The sequence below is a fragment of the Macrotis lagotis genome, chromosome X (genome assembly GCF_037893015.1).
Source record: "Macrotis lagotis isolate mMagLag1 chromosome X, bilby.v1.9.chrom.fasta, whole genome shotgun sequence".
Classification (NCBI taxonomy): Eukaryota; Metazoa; Chordata; class Mammalia; order Peramelemorphia; family Peramelidae; genus Macrotis; species Macrotis lagotis.
In genome coordinates, this window is record NC_133666.1 from 289,470,867 (window position 1) to 289,498,769 (window position 27,903).

General features: G+C 35.9%; 1 protein-coding gene across 1 annotated transcript; it reads right to left on the reverse strand.

Annotated features, from left to right (window-relative positions):
• On the reverse strand, nucleotides 1–27,558 carry DNAJC21 (DnaJ heat shock protein family (Hsp40) member C21). Its single transcript, XM_074208545.1, has 12 exons — nucleotides 27,205–27,558; nucleotides 20,494–20,587; nucleotides 18,925–19,048; nucleotides 18,420–18,542; nucleotides 17,775–18,079; nucleotides 16,642–16,799; nucleotides 12,314–12,395; nucleotides 10,282–10,443; nucleotides 9,751–9,793; nucleotides 5,616–5,791; nucleotides 1,103–1,178; nucleotides 1–490 (listed from the first exon to the last, which is right to left on the reverse strand). Exons 1-12 carry the CDS (start codon nucleotides 27,299–27,301, stop codon nucleotides 326–328), a joined length of 1,605 nt encoding a protein of 534 aa, XP_074064646.1. The 5' UTR covers nucleotides 27,302–27,558; the 3' UTR covers nucleotides 1–325.
• Between the last annotated feature and the right edge of the window lie 345 nt (nucleotides 27,559–27,903).

Below are 27,903 nucleotides of genomic sequence, written 5' to 3' on the forward strand. Positions count from 1 at the left end.
TGTGTTAAAATAATTTATTTCCCCCCCATACATTTCTGACCCATATGAGCCAGAAATAAATCAAGAAAATGAGCTTTAGAGTATTTCACCTGTTTGAATTTCCATTCAATTGAGACAGCAAAAGTGTAAATCAATCACTGAAATGCTTAAAAAAAATATATTAAACAAAAATGTTTATACAAGATAAAAATACTCATCCATACTGCAATAAACTGCAGATTTCCATAGATGTGTTACATTTTGACAATTCCTTAGATAATTTTCAGTCCAGGTTTTGGTTTGGAATTCTAGAGACAATCAAAGAATAAAACTGTCTGTTGAAGGCCTATCGGTTTTTACGTTTTTCTTTCTTGCTCCGGGCACTGGTTGCACTACTTAGAGAAGATGTAGAAGGGGCTCTTGCATGACCTGTAGCCTTCAGGTGTTCAAACAGTTTATTCCGAGAAGTAAATTCACCATGGCATGTTGTGCATCGGATAGGACCATCACTCTAACAGGAGGAAAAAAAAGAGTAGAAATAAAAGCATATATTACCATCTCGTGATATTTTATATATTTCTTGTTAAAACTACTTCAAAGCAGGTTAGTTTCTGATACTCTCAGACTCAACTCGATGATATTTCTAATGGTCACAGGATGTATTCTTCTCCACCATATTTAAAAAGCCTTACAGATATTCAAACGCTTACACCCACACAGAGAAGAAAAACACTTAAGCCCAGGAAAATTCAGAATAGTGCTATTTGGATTATTTTTTTTTTTTAATTTTCAAAGTGTTTTAAAACCACAAGCCAACCAACATAAGCACATGCTCCAAGTACTCTTCATATTCGGAGTGGCAGAGAAAAGCATGCGTCTGGCATAAATTTAAACCCTGGACCCCAGAGGACCAAAACCATCCTTATAGTCAGCTAGGATTAAAAAGCACCTACCATCAACTCGACAGTTGGAGTTTCTCTCATGGAGAAAGGACTCTTTTCTTTCCTCTGCAACTTTGGGATTATTCAGATAACATTTATACTTATGGGGAAAACTCTTCAAATAAACACCGCCAGTACATCAAACTCCACAACAAGAAGGTTTACAAATTGTTTCTACCTACCACTACTTGCTGTTCATCAGACACTTTGACAGATTTTTTCAAATCCTTGGCTTTCTTTCCTTTGGGTTTTGGCACACTGAGAAGAGAATTGAAATATTTAATATGCTTGACTCAAACTAGGTACGTTTTCATTTCTATCTCATAATCATCAAAAAACGTGAAGCATTTAAAAGGTTTTTAATGAATTTGTTTAATTAAACCTCTCAACAATCACAAATTATCAGTAATCTATGCTGTCATTTTAAAAATGAAATTAAGCATTTTAGAGACTCCAAATTATATCATTAAGTAAACAAATAAAAAGGAAAATTAAAATTATTTAGAAAGCAAAACCCCAAAATTTTCTATCTTTTTTTTTATTCCCACTGGTCTTTGCAACTCTAACCCTTCAAAAGCCCCCCACATTCAACCCTTGACCAGAAAATTATCCTGCCAATGCGCATCAGGCCCCATCTGTTCTACTTCCAACTCAAGACCAAACCCCTAAGTCTATTATTCATTCTCTTTTTCTGAGTCATATCAGTGTCCCATATTTTTAAATGCCCAGGGTAAAGTAAGCTCCCTGTGGGCAAGGATTTTTTGGTTTCCCCAGGACCTGGCAGAAAGTCTGGTACATAGCACATTAAGCATATGCTTACTAAATACTAGTTGATTAAACTGAATTGCCTCACTTATCTAAGAAAATAGTCATAAAAATTATATATATATATATATATATATATATATGTTGAATAGAATGGCAATAGTATGGAGAGGAGGGGCAGGTGATAAACACATTACAAACAAAAAATTATGCAGGAGAAGCTAATGATCTAAGAGTTATATAAACCTGGGCAAAAATCACTGATAAAGCTCTAAACATATACATATCCACATACATGTGAATATTTTATACATATACATATAATGCTATTCTCCAATAGAAAAGTGGCCAAAGGAAGTTTTCAAATATAGCTACCAAAAGATTGCTCTAAATAATTAATAAGAGAAATTTTTTTAAAAAACAACTCTGGGTGGCTAGGTGGCGCAGTGGATAGAACACCAGCCTAGGAATCAGGAGTACCTGAGTTCAAATCCAGCCTCAGACACTTAATAATTACCTAGCTGTGTGGCCTTGGGCAAGCCACTTAACCCCACTGCCTTGCAAAAACCTTGAAAAAAAAACAACCCTGAGGTTACGTTTCACACCTTGATCAAACTGATAAAGATGTCAAAGACTAAAATAAATACAAAAGGGGTTTTGGTAAAATAGGCACTGTTAGTGAATCTGTAAAATAATCTACCAATTCAGTAAAATCTGGAATTATACCCAAAAAGTCACTAAATTGTACAATACCTTTTTTCCAGCAATACCATTTAAAACCTTATACTACTGCAAGGATAAACCTCCCATATAAGCAAAAACATTTATAGTAGAACTTTTTGTAATAATCAGTCAGTTATTGACTATTGCTAAATGTTAAGCCAAAAGACTACAACATTAGGTACGTGGAGATAGGTAGAAGACTGCACAAATTGTGTATTCGTATGAAATAGAATATTATTACACACAAGAAATGAAGAATTCAGAGAAATTTAGCAAGACTTGCATGAACTGATGTAGAAGAAATAAGGAGAAAAATTTGCATAATGACCATAAAACTATAAAGTTAGAGGTCCATAAACATGAATAAGGAAAAACATTACATCTTTATTATCATGAATTTCTAATAGAAATTTAGCTTTTGATTCAAATTATTTCAAAAATTCTGAGAAGAAATCCATAGGTTTCACCAAACTGCCAGAGGGTTCATGACTTACAAAAGAATCCCCATTAAAAAGAAAAACTAATCTGATCAATGCAGTAATTAATCGAAATGGACAATGTACCTCCCAATTCTCAGCAGAGTGCAGAGGTTCAGAATTACCATATTTCCACATGTATAAGATGCACCTTTTTTTCAAAAAATTTCAGGTCTAAAAACTGGGAGCATATTATTCAGTGGTTATAGATTTTTTTTACTTGCATTTCTTGCTTTTTCATGCTTGTTTTTGCACATTGTTATAGATTTTTTTTACTTGCATTTCCTACTTTTTCCACGCTTCTTGTCTTTGCACTCATTGTTTCATATTTGTTTTGCTATAATAGGTGACTTTTGCCACGTTCTGTCCAGAAATGACTCAGAAAAGATTTTTGTCCAGTGCTGAATTCAAGTTCAAAGTGATCCAATCTGCACAAGTGAATGGAAATTGTGCTGCTGAACATCAGTTTGGACGTCCTCTGAGAAAACAATTCATGACTGGCCACAGAAGAGGAAACCTTCCTGAAAAATGTCCCGGCAGAAGAAGGCCATGAGAGGTGATTCAGCCAAATGACCTGAATTAGAGAGGGAACTGAAGAAATGGATTGAAGAGCAAAGGGCAGATGGAATTCCTGTGTCCACAAAGATGGTTCAGCAGGAGGCAAAAATTACTGATGAGAAAGAATTGATTGATTTCAAAGAGGGACACAAATGGTGCTTCAGATTCATTAAATGGAATAGACTAAGCATGCATCCACACACCAAACTTGCCCAAAAGATACCTGAAAGCTATGACAGAAGGTCCTTGAATTCCATAATGAATAAAACTTTAGTTTTATGCAATACATTTTTTTTCAGATTTTTGGGCCTCCAAATTAAGAAGTTTCTTGTATACAGGAGTGTCTTATACATAGGGAAATATGGTAACTGTACATGTTTGTAACATAGGATGAGGAGTCACTGAAAAGTGAATACCGTTGAAAAAGATATAAAAAAACAATTTTTTAAAAGAAAAAAATAACAGAAAGGCAGTGGAGAATATTCAACAATAAAACAGTTCAATCATATGGTGAGGGGCATTATAACCAACAGAGAGCATACATAAACACTGATATCCACACAATATAAAGTAGATAAGAGAAGGCTCTCAGAACACTGAAAAGACTTCCTTTGGATAATATACAGGAGGACATGAGCAAGAGTCACAGAGGGATGGTCAAGTTTCTTTGTATCTTTGTCAGGATCATCAAACTCAGGAGGCATGCATTTTGAGATCAAGACTATTATTGTGGGGGCAGAGCAAAGATGGCAGCATGAAGGCAGCATTTCCCTGGAACTCCGACCCCCCAAAGCCCAAAAATCAAAGGATGGCTCTAGCCAAAATTTAGAGGGGCAGAACCCACAGAAAGACTGAGTGATACACTTTCCCAGGCCAAGATAACTTAGAAGTTCCGTGGAAAAGGTGTGCTTCACCAGGACCGGGGGTTGGAAAAACTGCTGTGGCACAGTCCAGCACAACGCAGCCCAGAGATCATTGGCAACAGCTTGAAGAGGCAGTGAAAGAACACTGCTGCACCTGGGTGAGTGTGAAGTGAGGGAGCACCAGCCACAGAATCTGCAGAGAGAATCATGAGAAAGCAGTCCCCCAGAGACAGTAAGGGAAGTCTGCAGAGATTTCTCCGCTCTCCCTGGGGTAGGACTCTGCTGTTTGCCTACACTCAGATATTGCAGTTTGAGCTTCCATACTAAATAACCAAGCTGGATCTCTCATTATAGCCCCAGGGCAGAGGGCAGATCTTGGAGGAATAAAGATCCCAGTGGGGATGCCCCCCCCCCAAAAAAAAACCCCAAAGGCCTTGAAAGTGCTTTAAATTAGTACAATTTTTTTTCTCTCTATTCTTGAAGTTTCTCATCTTCTTGGGGGAGGGGTTATGTTTACTTTTATAACATTCAATTTACATCAATGTATGGCACCGAAACAATGTAGAGTATAGAGACTGTGTGTGTGTGTGGGGGGGATTGTGGAATTCAGAACCTTGCAAAAAATGATGGGTACATATTACTATTGTATATAATTGGAAAACAAATAAAATGTTCAAGTGTTAAAAAAAACTATTTTTGTCCAATTCAACTTATATAATGTCTAGCAACCCATTCCCATATACCTCCAATGAAGGTAGGTGCTTAATAAAGGCTTTTTTAGTTTTAATGCAAAATACGTGACCAGATATCTTTCTCTAAAAGTTCAGAAAAAATTAGACAACTACTATCTTCATGGGATGGTAAGTTTAAGTTAAGAGCAAAAGTTCTAAGGTTCTTTCTAGATCTATGACTCCATGGAAGCATGTACACAGCACCAGTGAGTGGCAGCAGTCCTCACTGGCAGAAAGGAGGACTAGTAGTAATGCAGGCTTAAATATGAACATCATATCATATCATATCATATCATATCATATCATATATCATATCATATCAATCAGGAAAAAAACACTAAGGCAAAACCTGAGTTACTACTGCTTATTTCAGTGTAGAAAACAGGTGGTATTTCAATATTTACATTTCTCACAGCAACTCCTACAGGTCCTTCCTCTACCTGTGCAAGTTTCTCTGCCTGATAAGATTCTTAAAGAGGATGAGAAAGCTTATTCTTATTTCAGGATAAAAAAGGTATCTGAAAGATTTGAGAGAGTACAAAACAATTAACAAATTTAAGAAAAAAACAAAAACCTTACTTTTTTTCTGCCTTTTTGGGATCTTCTGACTGCTCATCAGCTTCCGAAACAATAACCTTTTCCTGGGTACTGTCTTCCAGTCCATTGGGGTTATCCTCACTAGGATTGATAGCTTCTTTTGATTCAACAATCACTGCGTCTACAATCTCATTTTTAGTGAAGTCATCATCACATATCTATAAAAAGAAGAATGAACACCATCTTAATGGAATTAGGATAATGCAAGAGCTCAGCCACATAAGGGTAATTTTACAGTTATCTTCAAAACCCTCTTCAGAACTATCAGTCTTGGTTTTCTTCTGCTCTTTTTTACCTTTTAACCAAGTACTAGTTAAAAAGGAGATTAATGCGTATTAGAGAATAACCACTGAAAAGGGGTATTTTAGAGAGAGTAGTCAATTTTCTGGGACAATGAATTTGTCTATAACTGAGGATTCACTATTTTCCTAGGATAGTTTGGGGTAAGCACAAATAAATTCATTTCTATTATACTTCATTTTCAAACTGGATGCCATGTGGTCATAAATAAAATAATAAGAAAAATGGGATTATGTAATGATACCATTCTGTTACTATTATTATTATTATTATAACTATTATTATTATTATTATTATTATGGATAACCTCCAAAGCTCTTATATAAATACATTAAAATTTCCAAAAAGAAAGGCAGGATCAAGCAATGAATTGAAAGCTGGCCTGTGATGCCTCTTGATTCCCTGGGAAGATTATGTGATTCTTCAGACAACATTCTCAAGATACTAAATTGCCAAGAAGGTATTGATCTGTACTGGGAGATGCTGTCACCTACCTTAATAAAATCACAGGTTTTGTCCAAAAAAAATTTTTTTGTTCATTAAAGCAACTTCTTACATGCTCTCTAATATCTGATTAAAAAAAAAACCCTACAAGGGAAAAGATAATGATTGCTTGTTACCCTCTGATCCAGCAATACCATTACCAGATCTATAACCCCAAGGACATCAAAGATAGTAAAGAAAGCAGAACTCAACAAAATAATTTTTTCAGTAACACTGTAAGGGGAAAAAACTTTGAAAGATTTAGGAATTCAATGATTCCAGAGGAGAACAAGGAAATAGCAAAGAAACTCACTACCACTTTCTGACAGAGTGATGAATTCATAGTGCAGAATGATACATACATTTTTTTGGACATGGCTAATGTGGGAATTTACTTTGCTTGACTATGCATATTCATTACAAAGTTTGATTTCTTTTAAAGGGAAAGGAAAAACAAGAAGAAACCAGAAATTTATAGCTTCATATACAATTTCTTTTTTCTGTTCTACTTTGTATAGGGAAATTCTAATTTTATTTGATTCATAAGTTTTTTTTAAATAAATGACACTTCATTTTAGGTAGGACAGACAATACTACCCCATTTTACAGGTAAGGAAACAAGTTCAGTGAAGTTAAAACATGCTAAGCAATGGAAACAATAGTATCAAATACCAAACAAAGTCTTTATGTGGTTGTATTGTGAAAGACAACTATCTCAAGTGAGAACTCTTAATCTTAAAGAATAAGATACTATATCTTTCCTAGAAAAGGTGACAAAAGAACAAGCAACTAACATAATCTCTTTGGGGGTGGGGGGCAATAGGTAAATGACTTGCCCAAGGTCACACAGCTAGTAAATATCAAGTGTCTGAAGTTGAAGCTACATTCAGGTCCTCCTGACTTCAGGGCAAGTACTCTAACCAGTGTGTCCCCTAGTTGTCTCCTAATCTCTTGAATAAATAAGGTAAACCAAGATCCTTACACTGAAAAATTAGCTTCTGCATTCATGACCTAAGTTCTTCTGAAAGTATCCCCCCTTTGCTTTTAAACAAAAGTTATTTGGTAGTATAAATTGAAATCCATTGTTTTAAGGAATATACTGAATATTCTTTGCTTCCTTGTTAAAAATATATAAAGTTATTAATTCATCCTTTTCTTGTGGGCTCAAAAGCATCCTCCGTATTCAAGGATCTGGTAGGCTAAATATACCAAAAAATAATTTAAACTGGTGGTAAAAATTATTTGAAGCTTACTTTAGTGATTACTGGGTAAGATTCAATAGGATCTTATTTGTAAATAATATCTAAATAATTGAATTGTGTACTGTGGTGTATAGAGTTTAAATAAATCATGGATTTTTTTCATTTTATTCTAGTCTTAACAAATATCAAATAAAACAAAAATATCCAAATACTCTGTAGAACATGAGATGACTAATCTGAAACAGTGATTTTCTATTACATAGAGCCTATCTTTCTTTTAATATAAAATGAATTCATCAAGTAACTTTCAAAACTATCCTACTTGTCAATAATTCTTTCTTATCTCCCTTCTGTTCACATTTTTTTTTTAACCTTATCCTTCCCCCATTCTCTCATCTCCCATTGGGCCAAATGAAAAGGAAAGAAAAACCTTATAACCAGTATGCATACTTCAGCAAAACAAAACCCCATATATATCATAATAATATTGATATCTGCCAGTCAGTGCATATCATGGTTTATGATCAGTTCTCCAACTTCAGATGATCATTACATTGCTCAAAATCTTTAAGTATTACCAAGTTGTTTTTCTTTACATTACTGTAAGTTGTATTTCTTTACATTACTGTAAGTTGTATTTCTTTACATTACAGTATTTATTGTATGTTCATATTGTATGCAAAAATCATTCTCCTAGTCCCACTCATCTCACTTTATATCAGTTTCTATATATCTTCCCAGGGTTCCCTGAAACTATTCTTTCATCATTCCTTACAGCATAATAATGTTCTAATATATCTGTTTACTCTATGTTCAATCATTACCCAATTAATTCCAGTCTTTGGGACTACAAAAAAAAAAACCTGCTGTAAATATTTTTGTGCAGTCCAGAGTTTTTCCTCTTTCTTTGGGATTTAGAAGTAGTAGTGGTATTCCTAAGTCACAGCAGTTCCAAAGTGCTTTCCAAAACGTCCAAACCAATTGGCTCACAGCACCACTAACTGTTAATATGCCTGTTTCCTCCAACATCTGTCATTTTTTTTTTTTGCCATATTTCTTACTATAAGGGCTGTGAGGTAGAACCTCAGAATTACTTCATTTTTCCCTAATAATTAATGACTTAGTGCATGTTTTCATATGGTCGGTGAAAGCTTGATTTCTTCCTCTGAAAATCACCTATTCATATCCTTTGAGCACTTAAAAATTGAGGAATAAAATAAAAACAAACAAAACAAACATTTCTAAATACACTGAAGAACAGGAGATTTTCAGATCTCAGACTTATATCTGAAACAGTGATTCTCTAATACATAGAACCTGTCTTTCTTTTAATATAAATTCATCAAGTAATTTTCAAAGCTATCCTATTTGTCTATGATTCCTTCTAATCTCTCTTCTGATCATATTTTTTTTTAGCCTTATCCTTATCTCCCCCACTATCTCATCTCCCACTGGGTCAAATTCGAATAATTTCCTTATCTATCTTAGAAATGAGACCTTTTTCAGAGAAATTTTCTAAAATGATTATTATTCCCAGTCAACAGTTACCTTTTTCATTTTAACTATACTGGCTTTATTTAAACACAAATTATAACTTTATGTCTTCAAAATTATCCTTTTTCTCTTCTGTGAGCCTCTGTATCATTTGTTTGGTCAAGATCTCCAAAAGATAATTTCTTCTCTGTTACTCTACTTTATTATATGATCTTCTCTAAGTCATACATTGATTTAGAGGCAAAATAAATTTTAAACTGAGTTAAAAGGACCAAAATTTTCTGAAGTCCAAGGATCACCATAGGCTTCTAATCAAATGCCTACTTTAACAAATCTTTCTATGTAATATGCATCACAGAATTAGATATAAGAAAGATCTCTGCCTAAGAGCCAATGCAAGAATAGTGTTCTAAATACACATGCTTATATGCAAGAGGAAAAAAGGTTTCAAAATTTGAAAAGTCAATAATATCTGTAGGTCCTTTGACTCTTTTTGTCAGTAATGAATATCCAGGATGACAGTTATTTTTTTTAACCTCTTAAAAATTTATATATTAGTCTATATCAGCTAACTATCCTGAGCTTGATTATAATGACACATATTATTTAAAGTTACTAAGACTTCACTTTCAACATACCGGCACAGATTTCTGTTTTTTTTTCTTCTGTTTTTTGGAAAGTCTAAAAAGCAAACAAAAATAATGTCAAAAACTTAATTATACAAAAATTTAATAATTCTAAGCCAAAGGAAAATATTTACACCCTGGTAGCAAAATGTTTTAATATGGTTCAACTTTAAAAGGATGAAAGAATTTTTTTAATCACATTAGGAAATTTAAAATATTTAGTGATTCAAATTAAATAGCCAGTCTCCCTGAGGACCTATAACTAAGCATAAACAATTTTAATGTCTATTTATCCATAACATAGAGGACTATACTTTCAAAAAATGTAATTCAAAAAAAAAAGAAAAGAAAAGAAAAATATAATTCAAGTAGAAATCTGCTTTCAATTGGAGGATATATAACTCTTAATCATATTATTTAGGAGGAAAACAAATTCTTTAAGTTAGTACTATAAAATGACAACTTCTTTGAGATGATGCTACAAATAACAATTATCCCAAAATATTAATAATATTTATAGCAATTTTGAATGCTTAAAAGTACTTTTGCTTTGGTGTATCTTCTGGCTCTTCCTCTACATTAGCTTCCAATCCATTTTCATTTGCCTGTTGATGTACTGAAAAACCTTCCTCCTCCTCTTCCATCTGTTGTTTTAACAAAGCAACCATCTCCCGATGTTTCTTTGATTTTTCATGATTCCTCATGCTGAAAGAACATCAAGATGGTGTTAGTAACTGCAACTATTAATTGAAGTTAAATGTAGTTAAACTACAAGGTATGGCTATTATTACTAATAAAGAGTTCTTAAGCATAGTGAATGCTAAATAATTCTTTTAAAGTGTTAGTGAAGATATCAGAAAGATAACTAAAGCTCCAAGTCAGAACTGCTCAAGCACTGATATACATGAAAACTAGGGATTCAGAAATTGCCGTGTTTTCTTAATCCCTTAAAACTCCTGGTACCTTTCTTTCTGCCAGTCATCCCCTCCTTTCTTTCTATTTTCTTTCTAGTTCTCACTGTTCAACTTTGTATTTGATGCTGCGATGTTGTCTCTGCTCAGAACTTCCTATCATTCCATTAAAGAGCATTTATTGAGCACCTACTCTGTAAACAAAACAACTCTATGTAACTGAGGATATAGTAGGACAGTTATAAGAGAAATGTGCTCCTTTTAAGGAGATCACAGTCTTAAAAAGTCAAGGGAAAAGTCACCTGAAATAATTAAAGATTAGACACAGAAGAGATTGTGCAAGTGCCCAGTGGCACTAAGAGCTGATGTGGTGAGGACTTCCTCAGCAGTCCTCCTTCAATTCCTCAGGTTCCTCTCTCCACCTCACTTCCCTGTCTCCTCCTTGGGCTCCTCTCTTCTGTGGCACTAAAGGGAAGAGTGAGAGAGCTGCTATCTATTGCTGTGGGGACTTCAGGTTCTGATCTCTCTCTCTCTCTCTCTCTGTAATACTGTTTTAAATTTCTCTTCATTTTTTCTCATTGTTGATTTTCCCCATTTTCTTTTTCTCATTGTGTTTGTTTAGGCAGTTTTTTTTATCTTTTTTTATCTTTCCATGTTTTCCCTTTTCTTCTTTCCTCAACAATGTCATTTTTGGTCCTCTCTTTTCCTACCATCTACAGAATTTGTCTTGATCTCCTTGGATAAAGTCTCTGGACCTCATCCAGTTTAGTTTGCTTTGGATTGTACCCAGTGTAATGCTGGCACTGTGGATTGGCAGCAGAAATATGCATGAGGAAGTAACAAGATCTCAAGTTCATCAGAGGAAATGAGAAAGTCATTAAGTTTGATCTCTTTATCTTTTAAAAAATTATCTCACTAATATGTCCCAGTTCACTAATGCAGTGGAAAGAGCACTGGACTTGAAGTCTGGAGATATAGGTCTGACTCTTGAGTCAAAGTTTTATGACCATGGGCAAGTCATTCAATTTCTCCAATCTTGTACTCCCTCTAAATCTATAAGTTATTGTGAAAAAAAAAAGCATTTTGTAAATCTTAAATTGTTATATATAAATGAATTAGCTAATTATGCAGCAGAACATGTAGGACCATTCAGAGAAAAATAAAAAATTAACAATCTATAATAGTGAAAAGAATACTGGCCTTGGAAACAAAAAAAACAAGAACGAGTTTCAGCTATCTATGAGATCTTGGGAACTCATTTACTCTCTAAGCCTCAGTCTCCCCATATGTAGAAGGAACTGCTCTTGTCCAAACTAATTTTTCAGGCACAGCTGTGAAGATTAAATGCTATAGAATATAGATATATAGTCCTATATAGATGTCAACTATCATTATCACTATAATTACTGTTATATAGGACAAAAATTGAACCAGAATCAGTAAAGCACTCTTAACTGTTTCCTCATCTGTCCAGCAATTGATCCATAACACATTCTTATGCTAGAGCCCTTATACATCATTATTACAAGCAATGATTATTTTTAAAATCCCAAAATAGAAAATATTTATTCCTAACAAAAATTAGTATAACTGCCTAGTTTTAAAAAATTAATAAAAATAGAAAGTTATCTGCTTAAAGAAGAAAATTTACAAATTCAACTTACGCCTTTTCTGTCTTAAAGGATTTGTCACATGCTGGGCAGTACAAATCATCAAAAATTTCAGCATCTTCACCTTCATCACTTAGTTTACCTAAGAGAAAAAAAATCTCTGAGTAACAATTACAAAATGTTCTAAACATAAAAAAAACACAGACTATCTTGAAAGCCAAAATCACTTAATAATGTTCTAACATAAGATTGAGATGGCAAATTGTCACTTTAATCTAGACAGATGTTTTCTCTTCTTGAATCAAACAACTTTAATATTCCTAGATTGGGCAGAGGGGAAGTGCATTAGTTCAAACCAAGGAAAACTCTGTTGTCTTTAAGGAACATCTTTAAAGCAACTCTACATTAACTGTGATTTTTTTTTGATGTCCTATAATTTCGTATTCTTGTGTTTCAAATTCTTTAACATAGATAAAAACAAAAGGGATTCTAATTAGCTTTTTCTAGGCTGAAGTTCTAGATGAGACAGAAATTTAGAAAATCTAATACAATTTAAATGGCTTCATTGTAGAATGATTTTTCAACCATTAAGTTTATAGCTTTATAATTTGCTAGACTTTAATTAAGCTTGTTTATAACTATGTCTTTCAAGATTTGAACAGATTAGTAACCAATGTTTCATCATTATTAGAATCTCTGCTTACTGTGGATGGAACTATGATAATAGACAAAGAAGAGAAGTTAAAAATAATTTTTAATTTGCTTTTATTTTCTCTGAGAAATAGAATAATCTTAGAACTGGAAAGGAAAGAACAAAAATGACTTTTAGATAGCTGAAACTAAAATAAGAGCATTTAGTTTCATTTAAGAGTCACCAGACTCAAATGAATTCCACCCCTGTGAAATCACTTAAAGAACTGGCTATGAAGCTACTATTAGTGATTGCCTGAAAGATCATGAGGAAAAGAAGTTCTACAGGACTAAAGGGAAGAGAGTGGAATCTGTAATCCATAAACTGATCACGGTAATTGATATATCAATAGCTTTGAATTTTTACCATATTAAATTTTAAAATTGACAATGCTTTCTTTTTATTTATTAAATCATTAAAATGACAATAATAAACCTATACCACTACTATCAAAAACAGACCATTAAAATACTCCTCTCTCTTTTCCAATTATTTTTCTTTAGGAGCCCAGATTTTCTTCATGTATTACAAAGAATATACAGATTGAATAATGTAGATAAGAAAATCTAATCATCTTGTATTAAGCCAGATAGGAAAGAGATTTGTAAAAAATGTGAAATGATGCCACTCTTTTCACTGTTTTTAAAATTTAATTACTTTTCATAAAAACATGTTAACATGTATTAAATAAAATATAAATATTCATCAGTTTAAATTTCTAATATATATATATATATATATGTATATATGAAATCCATAAAAACAAAAACTCATTGGAATTTCAATAAATTTTAAGAATGTAAAAGAATCATGAAACCAAAAAGCTTGAGTACCACTGAACAAGACTATTACGACTATTACAATAGCTTCATAACTGTTCCCCTTACACAAGGCCTCTCCCACTTCCAATCTATCTCTACACACTGAAAAACAGGCATTCCCAAGTATAGGTTTAATTATGTTACTCATTTATTCAAGAAGCCTCAGTGGCTCCCCAAAGCCTTCAAGTTAATCCAAAAACTTCACTAACTGGCATTCTGGCACCGCTCACAAACTGTTTCCAATCTATCTTTACAAGCTGATTATTTATTTACCTGTTCTCACTGGTAAGTCCCTGCCAAACTTGCCTGTTTGCTATTGCCTATGCATGACAGACACTCTACTGCCTATATTTGTGCCTTCGACTGAAATACACTCCCTCTTCATCCCTATCAATTGGATCCCTCCAAGCTCCCCTGAAAACTCATCTCAAATACCACCTCCTTCAAGAGGTCTTTCAAGATTTCTTCAACTACTAGGCCACCACATACATATGCATATATCCTAAGTTTATTTACCTATAAATGTTTTCACCAATATCAATTCAGTTCAAATGAAATAATGTAATATGGACAGAGGTTTGCAAATTAAATTACTTAATAAAATTAAATACTTAAATACAAACTATCATCATTTTCATTTCCTCTAGCATAATCTAAGTTTTTTGAGGACATGAAGTGTATTACTTTTATAATTCCATATCCAGGACCTAGCTATCCAAATGTGTAATATGACGCCCCAGTGATATGATATGCTTTCCCCTTCACTAAAGAAACTGTCAAGTAAAGACCAGAATTCTGCTCCTAAGGCAGATCTAATATGTGTCTATAGAACTTAAATGAATGACCACTTGTCACAAATGATATAAAAGGAATCTTCAATCAAATATGAGTGGTCTTTTTGATTGCTGGAATTTTCCAACTATGAGACTTTATGATTCTGGGTTAGAATAGTATAGATCATCTCTATGTATTCATCATCTCTAATCTATAATTGTGCCATAGCACAAAACCCTGAAGTACCTTCTAAATCAATCAAAGTTCCAATTAGATCCTTTATTGCTAAGAATATCCAGTTAATATTCTAATTCTTTGAAAAGTTGTTATCTATATACGGCAATTTTAAGTTAATCAAAACTTACCTTACAATTTCATAGTGCCTTTCTTTCTTTTTCATTGTTTTAAAAGCAATCCCATGATCTCCTCAATATAAAAAAAATCCAGATAAGAAAGGTCCTATACTAGTTCAGAACAGTGCTTTGTCTGCAATTTACCTCAGAAAGGTTTACTCATGTTTGTTTCCTTAGTGCTTCAGTTATCTAAATGCACACACACACACACACACATACACACACACACAAACACACAGAGAAAGAAACACAAAAAGACATACCCCTCCCCCCACACAACTTCTCACTGGATTCTCTTAAACAGAAATCTCAGGATAAAAAAGAATATGCAATACTCTCCCTTTGAGGGAATTAGATTAGCAAGCACATACTTGTGCAGAGAGATATTTTAATAGACCCTCAGATTTGTCAAATTAATTCTTCTTACAATAGGCTAGCAGCAGCAGGACAAAGTTTCTTCAGAAATACTTGTTGATGTAGAAGCCACATCTTTGATGGTCTGTATAATGTCCAGTGCATCTGTTCCTACTCTTGTGACACCCTGCAGGGGACATTCCTTTGAAACACTGGCTCAAAGAAAAATTTCTCTATGACAAGCAGCAATGAATCATAGTGAAAAGAACACTGGTCTGAGAAGGGAAAGGGACCAGGAATAAGCATTTATAGAGCTTCTGTTCTGTACCAGGTGCCAGGCTGAGGGCTTTACAAATATTAACTCACTTTATCCTCACAGCGACTCTGTGAGATAATTGCTAGAACTGACCCCATTTTACAGTTAAGGAAGTTGAGGTAGAGAGGTTAACTAACTTGCCCAGGGTCACAAAACTAGGAAGTGTTCAAGTCTAGATTTTAACTAGATTCTTCTTGACTACAAGCCTAGCACACTCTCTCCCCTCTGCCTGGAAGTTGGGAGGCCTAAATTCTAGTTCTAGATCAGCCACTAACTCTCTGGGTAGCCCTTGGTAAGCACTTTTAAGTTCTTTGGTCCTCAAAACTTGACTATATGGATTTTCCAGCTCTAAAATTCTGTAATTCTGTGAGAGGACTTTATACACAACTCTTAGACCACCAATACAATATGATATCTTACTTCTATATAATGGTTATCTTCTGTAGCACATTACTTAATCTATAGAATGCATGCATGCATGCATGCATTGAGAGGCACAGTGCCATCCTTGAAGTCAGGAAGATGTGAGTACAAGTTTCATCTCTTTAACATACCATCTTCATGACTCCAAGGGAGTGGCTTTAACTCTTAAGACTCCTAGTCACTCAGATTCTCAGATGCCACGTGCCAGCTTTCACTGGTAGAGGCAAATTGCTTACTTAGGAATGCCCTTTATCAGTGAGACCTGAAGTTGTTTCCTATCTCTTTGTAAACATTACATGGAATTGACATCACTGGAACCTACCAATCGAAATAATCTTTTGAACCTAAACAGGCTGGGAAAATAAAGGGGCAGTTCAGATCTCAGCCTAAAGACAGTTTTGCTTAGCTAATTCACCCTGCTGGGCTTCTGTTGCAAGAGAGAAGGTTGGATATTTTTAGATTTTCTAAGGCAATGGGGTTAAATGGCTTGCCCAAGGCCACACGGCTAGGTAATTATTAAGTGTCTGAGGCTGGATTTGAACTCAGGTACTCCTGACTCCGAGGCCAGTACTCTATTCCACTGCGCCACCTAGCCACCCCTAAAATTGTGTTTTCAAAACTGCTTATCATATAGGGACACCAAAAAATAGGTTTACCATCCTGTCCCTCTTTTGTCTCTTGTTCATCCATTTCTTCTTCATCAGATCCATCTCCAAACTCCTTTTCATACTGTGCTTCCATCTCCCTAAGCTCCTTCTCGATGTCAGCCATAGTCATCCAGCTCTGTTCTTTGTACTGTTCTGCCAACCTTAAACACACAGTAATATCTTAGTCATATCACACTGAAGGGAAAAAAAAAAATCAATCGATATATTTCTGGTTTCTGTTTTCCCATAGTTAGTTCTGAGATTAGATAGCTCAAGTCTGCTCCACTGGAAATGTGCTTCTCAATTGCTAACTATTATGTTGGCAGGCATAGAGACAAAGGAGCCAAAGACTGGACACCAAATTGTGAGTTTTTTGGTCCAAAGTATCTCTTGAAAACTGTCTATCAAGGCATGGAGAAATTATCTAAGGATGTGAAGAAATTACATGTTGTGATGTGCAATGATGAAATTACTGAATTCATCAAGACTGATGAAAACTATATGTTTTTAGATAGTTATTATCTATGCTTAGCATTTTAAGAAAACTGTGCCAACTATGAATTCACCAATTTTGTTCCAACTTCCTAATAACAAAATGTTGTAGAAACTAAAACCAATTGAATATTCAGGGTATACTGTGGGCTCATTTTATAATTAGCAATTTTCTTTGTAACCTTATCCTGATATGATGTCACTGGAATAGGGAGCTCCTTGGGGAGGAAATTCTTTCCACCCATGCAGATGGGTCTCTTACAAGCCTCTGAGACCTTGAAAGGTCTTATCTAGGGTTACACAGTCAGTAAATGGCAGAAGAAAAGCCAGTTATTCACCATATCACTCTGCCTCTCAATTAGAAATAGATTTCTACATTTCACACCAAAGAAAATTAAAATAAATCACAAGTCATTCATAAAGACCAATGAGGCAAAATAACATTACATAAAATATTTTTCTATTTTTGACATCATATGAAAAAGAAATCATTTGTAAAAGAAACATGTTCTGTGTGTAAAAATATGTGTGTGTGTATATGCTAAGAAACTGAATCCAAGGGGAAGCCAACATGATTTCATGTTTAATTCTTTGCTATTTATTTAAATAAATGAAGAAAAAAAAAGTTGATAACTAAGTCATACTTGGCCTGTTTTAGCTTCTGCTTCCTCCTCATCTCCTCCGCCTTTCGGGCTTTTTCTGCATTCTGCTCTTCCACAAGTTTTCTATGAGCCTGAACCCTACGATCCCTTTTCCGAATAAAAGCCACTAGCTGACGAACCAACTCATTCTTCTCTTTTCTAGCTTTATCTCTGGTCTTTTTGTTCTCTTTTTCCATCGCTCGCTTTTCCCAGCGATTAGAAGCTTGTCGGGTGTCATACTCCTCTTTCCAAGCAAAAGTCTTTTGAGTGCAGAAACTCTGCCAATAAGCATAGAAAGGATGGACTACCTATAGGAAGAAAGTAGCAAACTTTATCACCTGGATAAGTGAAATAAAATGTTTCTATTTTGTGTTTTTACTTTGTGGAATTGTCATTCTTAGGACAGAAAGGAAAATCATCATGATAATATTTTCTGAATAAGCAGTTCTTCAAAACCGGAAGGGAAAAAAGCCACAAGGTAAAAAGGCGACACTGAAATAACATGATGATGGGGGGAAAAAAAAAGAAAAGATATGGAAATAGAGGCAAAAGACAAAAATGAGTTTTAAAAGTTTAATTATAAAAGCAACACTATACAATAGTAAGCAGTTTATGTTTTTTGTTTTTTTTTTAACAGAGGCCTTTTACCGTATCATAGTCACTCTGGGAACCTCCAAACGATGGGAATTCTTCAATACTGTCCTCAGCCATAGATTCTAACTCTTCCTTCACAATCATTTCAAAAACATTACGGTATACTGCATAGAAGCCCTGAAACATCAAACAGTGGCTACTAGGACACAAAATCTCTATTTGTTTTTGAATTCTAGATACAAAACAAGATCATTATAGTCATGTGAAAACATCACCAATGTTCCAAAATAAGAAAACCAACCAACCTCAGCTTCCAAAGCCCAGTCAAACTGACACAGGCCAAGTATATCCTGAATCTAGGGTGTAATTAGTGCTGTTTTATCCAAATGCAAGATGATTTTTAATTAAATGTTTATCATTGACATATTCAGGCAAAATTTCTTTCCATTTGCCAAAATAAACATATTCTCTTTCTGTCATAGCATACCTCAAATATTCCTATAGACTCTTTGCTACAGTAATGCTTGGTGTAGAACTTAAACTGAAAAGTTTGCTTTACCTTTTCATCATCTCCATACCCAGAATAACAGGTGACAGTAAAATACTGTAGCAGATCTAAGCTGTCGTCTTGATAATCTCCATCAGCTCCTCCCTTAAGCAGAGCTTCCCTATGATTATCGTACCTAAGAAAAATTCAATAATATCACTGCATGTAGGATAAACAGGCATTTCAAAATGCTCTACTCTGGAAAAGCCAAAATATTATTACTTATGTGATTATTATATTTGACATGTGTTTAAGACACAACAAAAAAAAAGTCATGGAAAATAGGGATATCTAAAGACTTTATAATTTTTCCTCAAATCATTATTAATGATGACAAGAAAATGACCTTAACTTCATATTAACTTCCATTAAATTCTTGCTTTCAGTTTAGGTAAGCAAAGGAGTGCAACAAAGCATGATACTTCCATCTAGTAAATGTTAAAAATAAACACATCCTGCCCCTTGCATCCATTGAGCCTAGGGAGGCAGGTCAGAGATCCTGGAAGAAAAGACAAAGGGGTGGGGAGAGGAGGGGACCTGTCACTGCTTCTTGTGGAAGTTAGAAGGGATGACCAGTCTCCTCAACCTCAATGAAGTTTTTATTCAAAAATTACTTTATGTAAGGTAATGTGCTAAACATTGAGGATACAAAGAAAAGCAAAAAACTAGAGATGCTGTCCTCAGGCTCCTATCTGAGCTTCTTAGTCACTCTATCATCTAGGGGCAATCCTGGTTACTGACTCCCATCAAAGGAAGTGTTCTGGGTCCTCTCCTCAGAGAAGTTGGGCTGCATGTCTGGTTCTATAGGAGAGGAAGAGAGGGGAGATTTCCTTCCAGTGGGATTTTGTGCCTTTTGGTGTAAAAGAACCCTCAGAAGTCCCCCCAACTCCCTCATTTTAGAGATGCAGAGGCTAAGTAGCCAATTAAGTTTATTGACTGGGTTACTGGCTGCCTAGAAACAGTAGCAGAATCAGGATTTAAATGCACCTCTTCCAATAAATAGGCAGAACTCTTTCCACTACCCCACATGATCTAAAAATTTTCTATAAGAATTTATCTTTAATTAATTTTAATGAAGTCACCAGAATATTCTTAATTGTCAACTTTGCTGAAACAGCAAAAAATCTGTGTTAAAAAACTCTTTGTAACTCAAATATTTTACACATCCTTGAGACACATCACACAACAATCAACTTTATAAAACATCATTCAAGAGAGGGAGCTAAAACAAAGAACTCTGCCAAATTTTAATTTAGCAAAAAGAAATAATTTATTAAGTTACTCCTTTTTTCCAAAAGTATTAAAAGAATGGACGAAGCCCCAACTAGAGAAGAAAACTTAAAAGTCCAATTTTCCATATAAAGTAGCTTTATGTATGAAAGTATAAACATTAAAAATACTTTCTTCAAGTATTTGTTTTTACATATGTTCCAAGGATTTTTGTCTGAACTCAGTAACCCTGCCCAACACCTTACCATAAAGGCTCAAGAAGTTCTTAACACAGAGACACACACACACACACACACACACACACACACACACACACACACACAAACACAAAAACAAAGTCTTATTATTTACCATGCTCTTTCATGAGGATCACTCAGCACATCATATGCTGCCTGGATTAATTTGAATTGTTCAGCTGCTTCTGCAGCATTATCCAAATTTTTATCTGTGAAAGAAAAATCATCAAAATTTAGACATCAGATGAACAGGAGCTCAAATCAATTTAAAAAACATTAATAGGTGCAAGGCAAAGCATTAGTTGCTGGCTTGGGGTTTTAAAGTCTTTTTGTCTCCTTCTACAAATATCAGATAAATCAATATAGCCTAAATGACTAGTTAAAAATAACCATATTTTACATATGCTTTAAGAATCTATATCTATGTAAGGACACTCAAAAGGTTCATTGCAGCTTGTCCCATCTAGCACCTCATCTGTTAAAGAACTATATACAGTTTTACTTGCTTCAAAATACTTATTTTATTAGTCTGGTGCTGTCTCCATCCATTTTGTTTAGTTTTGTGTTTTGTTTTGGTTTTTTTGCAAGGCAAATGGAGTTAAGTTGTCTTGCCCAAGGCCACACAGCTAAGTTATCACTAAAGTGTCTGAGGCCAGATTTGAACTCAGGCACTCCTGAATCCTGGGCCGGTGCTCTATCCACTGTGCCACCTAACCGCCCATCCATCCATTTTGATTACAAGCCCTCTGCACTGTGATAAACGGGCTTCATGCCCTGTTGTGGGTAAACTTCTCCCTCCACACTTAACTAGGTTCTTCCCTGATCATAAACTCACTATTTAACACTAGGTCTAGATCCAATCATTTGCTGAAGACAATTCATATTTATCAAATCCAAAGGTTAATTGGGGGTCTGTGAACCTGAATTTTTAATATTTTAATAACTCTTGTTAATAAAGAGAATTTATGTGATTATTATATTTGATATGTGTTTAAGTCAATAAAAAAAGTCATGGAAAAAAGGAATATCTAAAGACTTTATCATTTTCCCTCAAATCATTATTAATGATGATAAGAAAATGACGGTAACTTCATATTAACTTCCATTAAATTCTATGGAATTAATTTTATGCTTTTAAAAACATTATTCTATGTAAGGTTCTGTAGGCTTCACCAAACTGATAAAGGGCTCCATGAAACACAAAAAAATTAGGAACTCTTGGCCTAGCCCTTAAATAAAGTACATTCTTCACAACAATCTTTGGGGCAGCTATCCCAAGAACCAGCATCCTCATCTAATAGCTGAGTAAACAGGCTCAGAGAGTTAAATCTACTTATCCCAAATTAAGTTTCAGAGCCATGAATTGAAACTATAATTAATGACTAAGTCCATTATTATTTCAACTATACCTGGCCTTACAATTTAATATCACAATAGACCTTGAGCATATATTTTACAAAGGCCCCCAAAATACCATTATTCAGGTATTCTTTAAAAATATGTTTTATTTAATGTTGAATCATATTGTACATTGCTCATATTACCTGTAATTTTCCCCTCCAAAGGAATTTACAAAAATAAATTTTAATGTACAGAGTTAGCTATCATTTATTATACTTCCCAAATCACAGGAAACAATAAAACCTTTTTGTCTCCTTAAAGAAAAATATTTTGAGTCTATATAAGGAATTCCAAAAAAAAAAATTGATAACAATGAAACAATAATATTTTGTTCTACAATGTCAGAAGAAACAAGTTTTATAGTGCTGGTGTCAGTCTCCCCTCTCTCCACTTTCCCCCACCCAATCAAAGCTCTCTGCCTCTTAGATCCCACCACAGAGGTCCAGAATACAAATGGAAGCCTGCTCAAAACCAAATCATAATCCTTTTCAAGTATTTCATTTTGCATCAACCCTTTATAAAAAATGTTATCTAGATCAACATCTTTATACTAAACCCTTCTACCAAATCCCTGATCCCATCAAAAGCAGGGTCCAAGTTTCACCTTCCCTAATAAGGGAAGATATCAATTTTGAATTATACAAGAAAATTAATTACACTAACCTCTGACTTGGCAATCTCACTACTGAATATACAACCCAAGGAAGTCAATGACAGAAACAATACTGCAGAGCAAAATATTCAAAGCACCATTTTATGGTAGCAAAGAACCAAAACCAAAGTGGACATCCAGCAAAGGCAAAGAAGAAGAAGAAATATGCATTTGCTTATGAGCCAAGCATAAGCTTAAAGACTTTTGTGATTTTTTTTGTTTAACAAATATTGCATTTGGTCCTTACAACAACTCTGCAAGTAGGTGCTAAAGAAAAAAAGAGGTTAAGACCCAGGGTCACATGGCTATTAAGTATCTGAGGAAGCCAGACTTAAGCTAGGGGTCTTTCTGACTCCAGGTCTAGCATTCTACCCAGTGAGCCAAATTTTCAAAGGGGAATGGCTGAAAAAAAAAAGACATGAATTCATAAAGGAATATTATTGTGCACTAAGAAATGACAAATGTTTGGAGAAATATAAGATTTGTATGAAATGAACCACAGAGAAATCAGCAGAACCAAAAGAACAATGGATACAATGGCTACAACAACATAGGAGAAAATAAATGGACACTAGCTAATGAAACATAGGTTCCTCTAGAATAGTGCATACCCTGTCAGATGTGATCACTGTACTAGATGTTTTTGCTTAATTGTTTTCATTTTTCACAAGGGAGAGATTCAATCTGGTGGTTGGAGGTTGAAACGACTGCAATGTAATGACAAAAGGCATCAAAATTAAATAAACACAACTAGCTCTTCAAAGTCAAACTTCTATTACACAAAACACTGGAAGTTTGGTTAAACCACTTGGAATGTGTGATTTTATAATCTGAAAGTAACTATAAAGAGTAACTTTTTTTAGAGGGAGAAAAAAGTAGAACTCATCTTGGAAGTCATTGTATCTAAGGCATATCTGAAGACACCATCTTAAATTTCCTGTATCTTAAGGCTTGGACAATTTTGGCCCAGGTTGGGGTCTGGAGGAATCTGAATGAGGATAGCCTACTGTGGTGTAACACAGTTGGGGCCATCCCTAGGCTGAAGATCTTCTGGGAGGCAAGGAATCCTCTGGAAACCACAAAATAGACTCACAGCATCTTGAAAAGTCATCAAACTACCCTAGATTCCTATAGGATGGAACTCCCTCTAAATCTAGAAACAAGCAATGTATATTGGTAAAAACTGGAATGCATGTATACCTAAGTATTTCGTTAGAAATATTTTCCACAAAGACAAATTTTCTGTTTTATTAATTGTGACTTTTACTGCTTATATTCTAAGTTAGTTCTAACTTACATAAGTCACTTGCCCCCTCTGGCACTGGTTCCCTATAACAGTTGATACCCACATCATAATATTATTTGGTGGATTCAAATAGATAATGAACATACAGAATTCTGTAAATCATAAGGGCCTATATAAATGCATATCATGATGATGATGATGATGATGATGATGATGATGATTACCTACTTATGGTGGTTACATAGACATAGCAATCAGACCTTTATATCCCTAATTTCAAACTCAAAAATTTTACATTTTATTCAAGTTTAAATTTTATAATCTTGGAGGCAGAGTAGAATTTCAGATAGAGAACTGCTACAGAATCAGGAAGACCTGGTTTCAGTTCCATCGCTGAAACATACAGGACCATGGCAGATCACAGCCTCTAAATGTCTCTAAGACTAAAAATTTCAGAGAATTTGCTGATCTGGATAGGTGGAAGGAATCCTCTCATCCAGGAACTCCCTAAATCAATAAAATCTATTAAAAGAGCTTCAGTTACAACTCAAGGGACTTTAGAATTCAACTACTCCAAATTCACAATCAAAGATCATCAGGAACATTAATACAATAGTTGTAGAGCTGTGAATTGGTTTAATCATTCTGGAAAACAATTTTGAAATTATAGGCTAAAAAACACTAACCTATACATACCTTTTGACCCAGCAATATTATTATAAGACACAAATACCACGAAGCTCAAAGATGGCAGAAAAGATCCATATGCCCAAGATTATTTATAGAAGCACTTTTTGTAGTAGCAAGGAACTGGTAACAAAACATTTGGCCATCAATTGAAGAATGGATGAATAAATGTAGTACATGAACACAATGTAACTAATTCAAAGAGACATAAGAAGACTTCTAGGAACTGAAGCACAGTGAAATGAACAGGACCAGTACAACCATTTGTGCTATGACAATAACATGAAGAAAAACAACTTTAAAAGGCCAATGAACTCTAATCAAAGAAACAAATAAAAATTACTTCAAAAGACAGACAATGGACATTGGACACCTGCCACTTCTTGAGGAAGATATAAACTCTCAAACATGACCTATATGCTGATTTGTTTTATTGTATTCTACATTTGTTAGAAGGTTGTGCTTCCACTGTGGGAAATAGATTAAGGGCAAATAGGTTTAATGTTATCTCATAAGGGAGATCCAAAAAAACTAAATTTAAATGACCAAGAAACAAGTGTTCAGAAGGGGACGGAATAATTTTATTACTTCTCTGTTAAGTATTATATTATAGTCTATTACATTATATATACAAAAGTGTTTCACAGAGTTTTTTGTTCAAGTCTCTTGTATATGTTGAAAAGTGTGTTTGTTGATGATTAAGTTCATAATAAAAACCTTTTTCCATGACCATCTGTACTCTACCTAAACACATCCAGTACTAATACTTCTCACAATAGCAATTTTCATTGCTGGACAGCTATTTTAGCCAATAAAGATCACAGAAACACTGATTTTGAGCTAGTAACTAGTTACTCCCTCATTTTACAAACAAAAAAAAGCAAAACTCACAAAGATTAATTGACTTGCTGGATAGTATTACAATGGCAGTAAGAGGAAGAACTAGAACCTGCCCTTGTCCCTTCCAGTTCCAAATCCAGCACTCTTTCCATGACATCCTTCTATTTGTTTTTAGTATTTAAATAATGCTACTGCCTAATAGAGCTCATCCATTCTGAATTGTTATGTCTGATTTTTTAACTTAAACTTAGGACTACATTTAGTGTTGTTACGTTGCAGATGGTTGGTTTCAATCTCATTTCTAGTGATTGACATCATTACTGGATTTTGGTTCTGTCATTCAATAAATTAGCATTAACAGGTTTTTACAATCCACAAATTTGGTAAATACAACCTACGTTTTCATCTAAACCATTAATTAAAACTTTGAACAGGGCAAACCTAAGTAGAACACATTTTCAAAACCTTCATTTTGGATATCAAGGGATGTAAAGGCATCATCAAAGACTGAAATTTCCAATAATTCATGTAAGAAAATAAAGAACAATTATTACTAACCTGATTTATAAATAAACTAAAATTTAAATGGTAAAAGTAGAATGCTGGCTAAAGATACCAATAGAATTTTAGGAAAAAAGCTGGTTCTCTTGATGATGTATATATGTATCTATACATATTCATATGTATACACACACACACACGGCTATTGGTTTATTTTAGGTATTATTATTGTTACTGTTGTTGGAGAGGAAATGGACCAAAGCCAAAGCTAGGAAAAAACCCTCAAATGTAATAATCTTAAAACAATTTTAATCTCTTACTAAAACTTCTTTTTAAAACCAATAATTTAATTTACAGCATTTGATTTTACATTACATTTTATTAGACTCTATTTTGGTGCAGAATAGTCCTGTTTAGAATAACTAAATACCACTAGTTATGAAACAAAAATCACTGACGAATGAATCTAGACATTAAAATACGTACCACTGATTTACCAAAAAATTTCCTAAGTGATGAACTTACAAAATCATGATGCAAAGTTGGAAATTATTCCATTTGAAAGACATCCCTGATACACGAATGTCCATCCTGAAAGATTGCTGCTATTTAACAGGCTGGTATAATGGCTCAAACTATGGAAACCCGATTCAGTTATGTCATATTCATCTTTCTATATGCCCATACCATACCCAGAACTATAAACATGACTAATCAGTGAATGATAATAATAAAATATCTTAAGTATACTGAAGCAGCTGATGTTTAAGCATTATCATTAATTCCACAAATGTATAGTTTCAATGGCTTAAATCACACAAAGCACTGGAATAGAGGTAGGATCTAAAATCCCATACAGAAGTCATGGCATTTGGACATTTCTCTTTAAAATTTTACCATTGATTATACACCTAAAGCCTTATTAGTTGGGAAAATGCCAGGTCTCAGCTGAAGCATGGTTAAAGATTTCCTTCGCCCCAGGTGAGAGGTGGGCAGCTGGAGCTCCACCTGACTAAGACTGAAGGCATCTGGCATCTCCTGAGACGGAAAGTTGTGACTCGGAAAGGCGAGTTCGGGCCCGCGAGGCCCGGCCAAGGCAGGGCAGATCTGGAGGACGCACTCTGGTCACAGGGGCGGCGAGGGCACTGCCCAGGCTACGCGCGGGCACCCGCCTGCGGCGCACCCGGCCCGCACTTGCACCAAGAAGGCCGTTTAAGCTGGTCTCAGCCGGGCCAGCCCCCCCGCACCCCGTCTTCCCCGCGGAACGCAATCCCAGCCCTAAATTGGCTTCTTGGGGTGGGGGATGGGGCCGTATTGTTCCCACAGGGGCGGCGGGGGGGGGCGCGGGGGTGCAGGAGGAGGGGCGGCCCCACCGGCAGCGGGGGGCGCCCCGTTACTCAGACCTGGGGGGCCGGGCCGGGGTGGGGGATGGGGCGTCGGCTCCCGGCGGCGCAGCGAGGCGGTTGGCCGGGCCGGGCCGGGCCGGGGCCGGTAGTTACCCGGGTGCCATTTCAGGGCCAGCTTCCGATAGGCCTTCTTCAGCTCCTCCTCGCTGGCATCGCGCCGCACCCCCAGCGCTTCGTAGTGACACTTCATGCCGGGGCCGGGGCCCTCCTCCTCTTGGGGCCTCCGGAAGAGCTACCGGAGGAGCGAGTGAAGCCGCAGCGGGAGCCGGAGCCGGGGCCGGGGCCGGAGCCGGCGGAGGCACCACATGGGGAGGGGGCGGGGCCTGTCCCGGAAGGAGCCCCGAGGCCCGGCGGCCCGGAGCAGCCCCTTGGACTGGCCCGAGAGTAGGCTGGAGGGAGGGTGGAGGGGCGGGGCCAGGCGGCGGAGGCGGAACCTAGAGGAAGGGGCGTGGCCTGGTGAGGGGGCGGGGCCTGTCCCGGAAGGAGCCCAGAGGCCCGGCGGCCCGGAGCAGCGCCTTGGACTGGCCCGAGAGCAGGCTGGAGGGAGGGTGGAGGGGCGGGACCTAGAAGAAGGGGCGGGCCCTGGTGAGGGGGCGGGGCCTTTCCCGGAAGGAGCCCAGAGGCCCGGCGGCCCAGAGCAGCCCCTTGGACTGGCCCGAGAGCAGGCTGGAGGGAGGGTGGAGGGGCGGGGCCAGGGGGCGGGGCCCAGCCAAACCAGAAGAAGTTGGCCCGATTAGGGGGCGGAGCCTGAGGGAGGCAGGGAGCCCGGACTGGAGGGGGCGGGACTAGCCA

Excerpts from the sequence above, each read along its gene's own strand:
- DNAJC21 (XM_074208545.1), bottom strand. The coding sequence starts at position 27,301 with ATGAAGTGTCACTACGAAGCGCTGGGGGTGCGGCGCGATGCCAGCGAG. Across the intron at positions 10,444-12,313 it reads TCCTTTAAGACAGAAAAGGC|CATGAGGAATCATGAAAAAT; the intron begins GTAAGTTGAATT and ends ATGTTCTTTCAG. Across the intron at positions 5,792-9,750 it reads AAAAACAGAAATCTGTGCCG|ATATGTGATGATGACTTCAC; the intron begins GTATGTTGAAAG and ends TTCTTTTTATAG.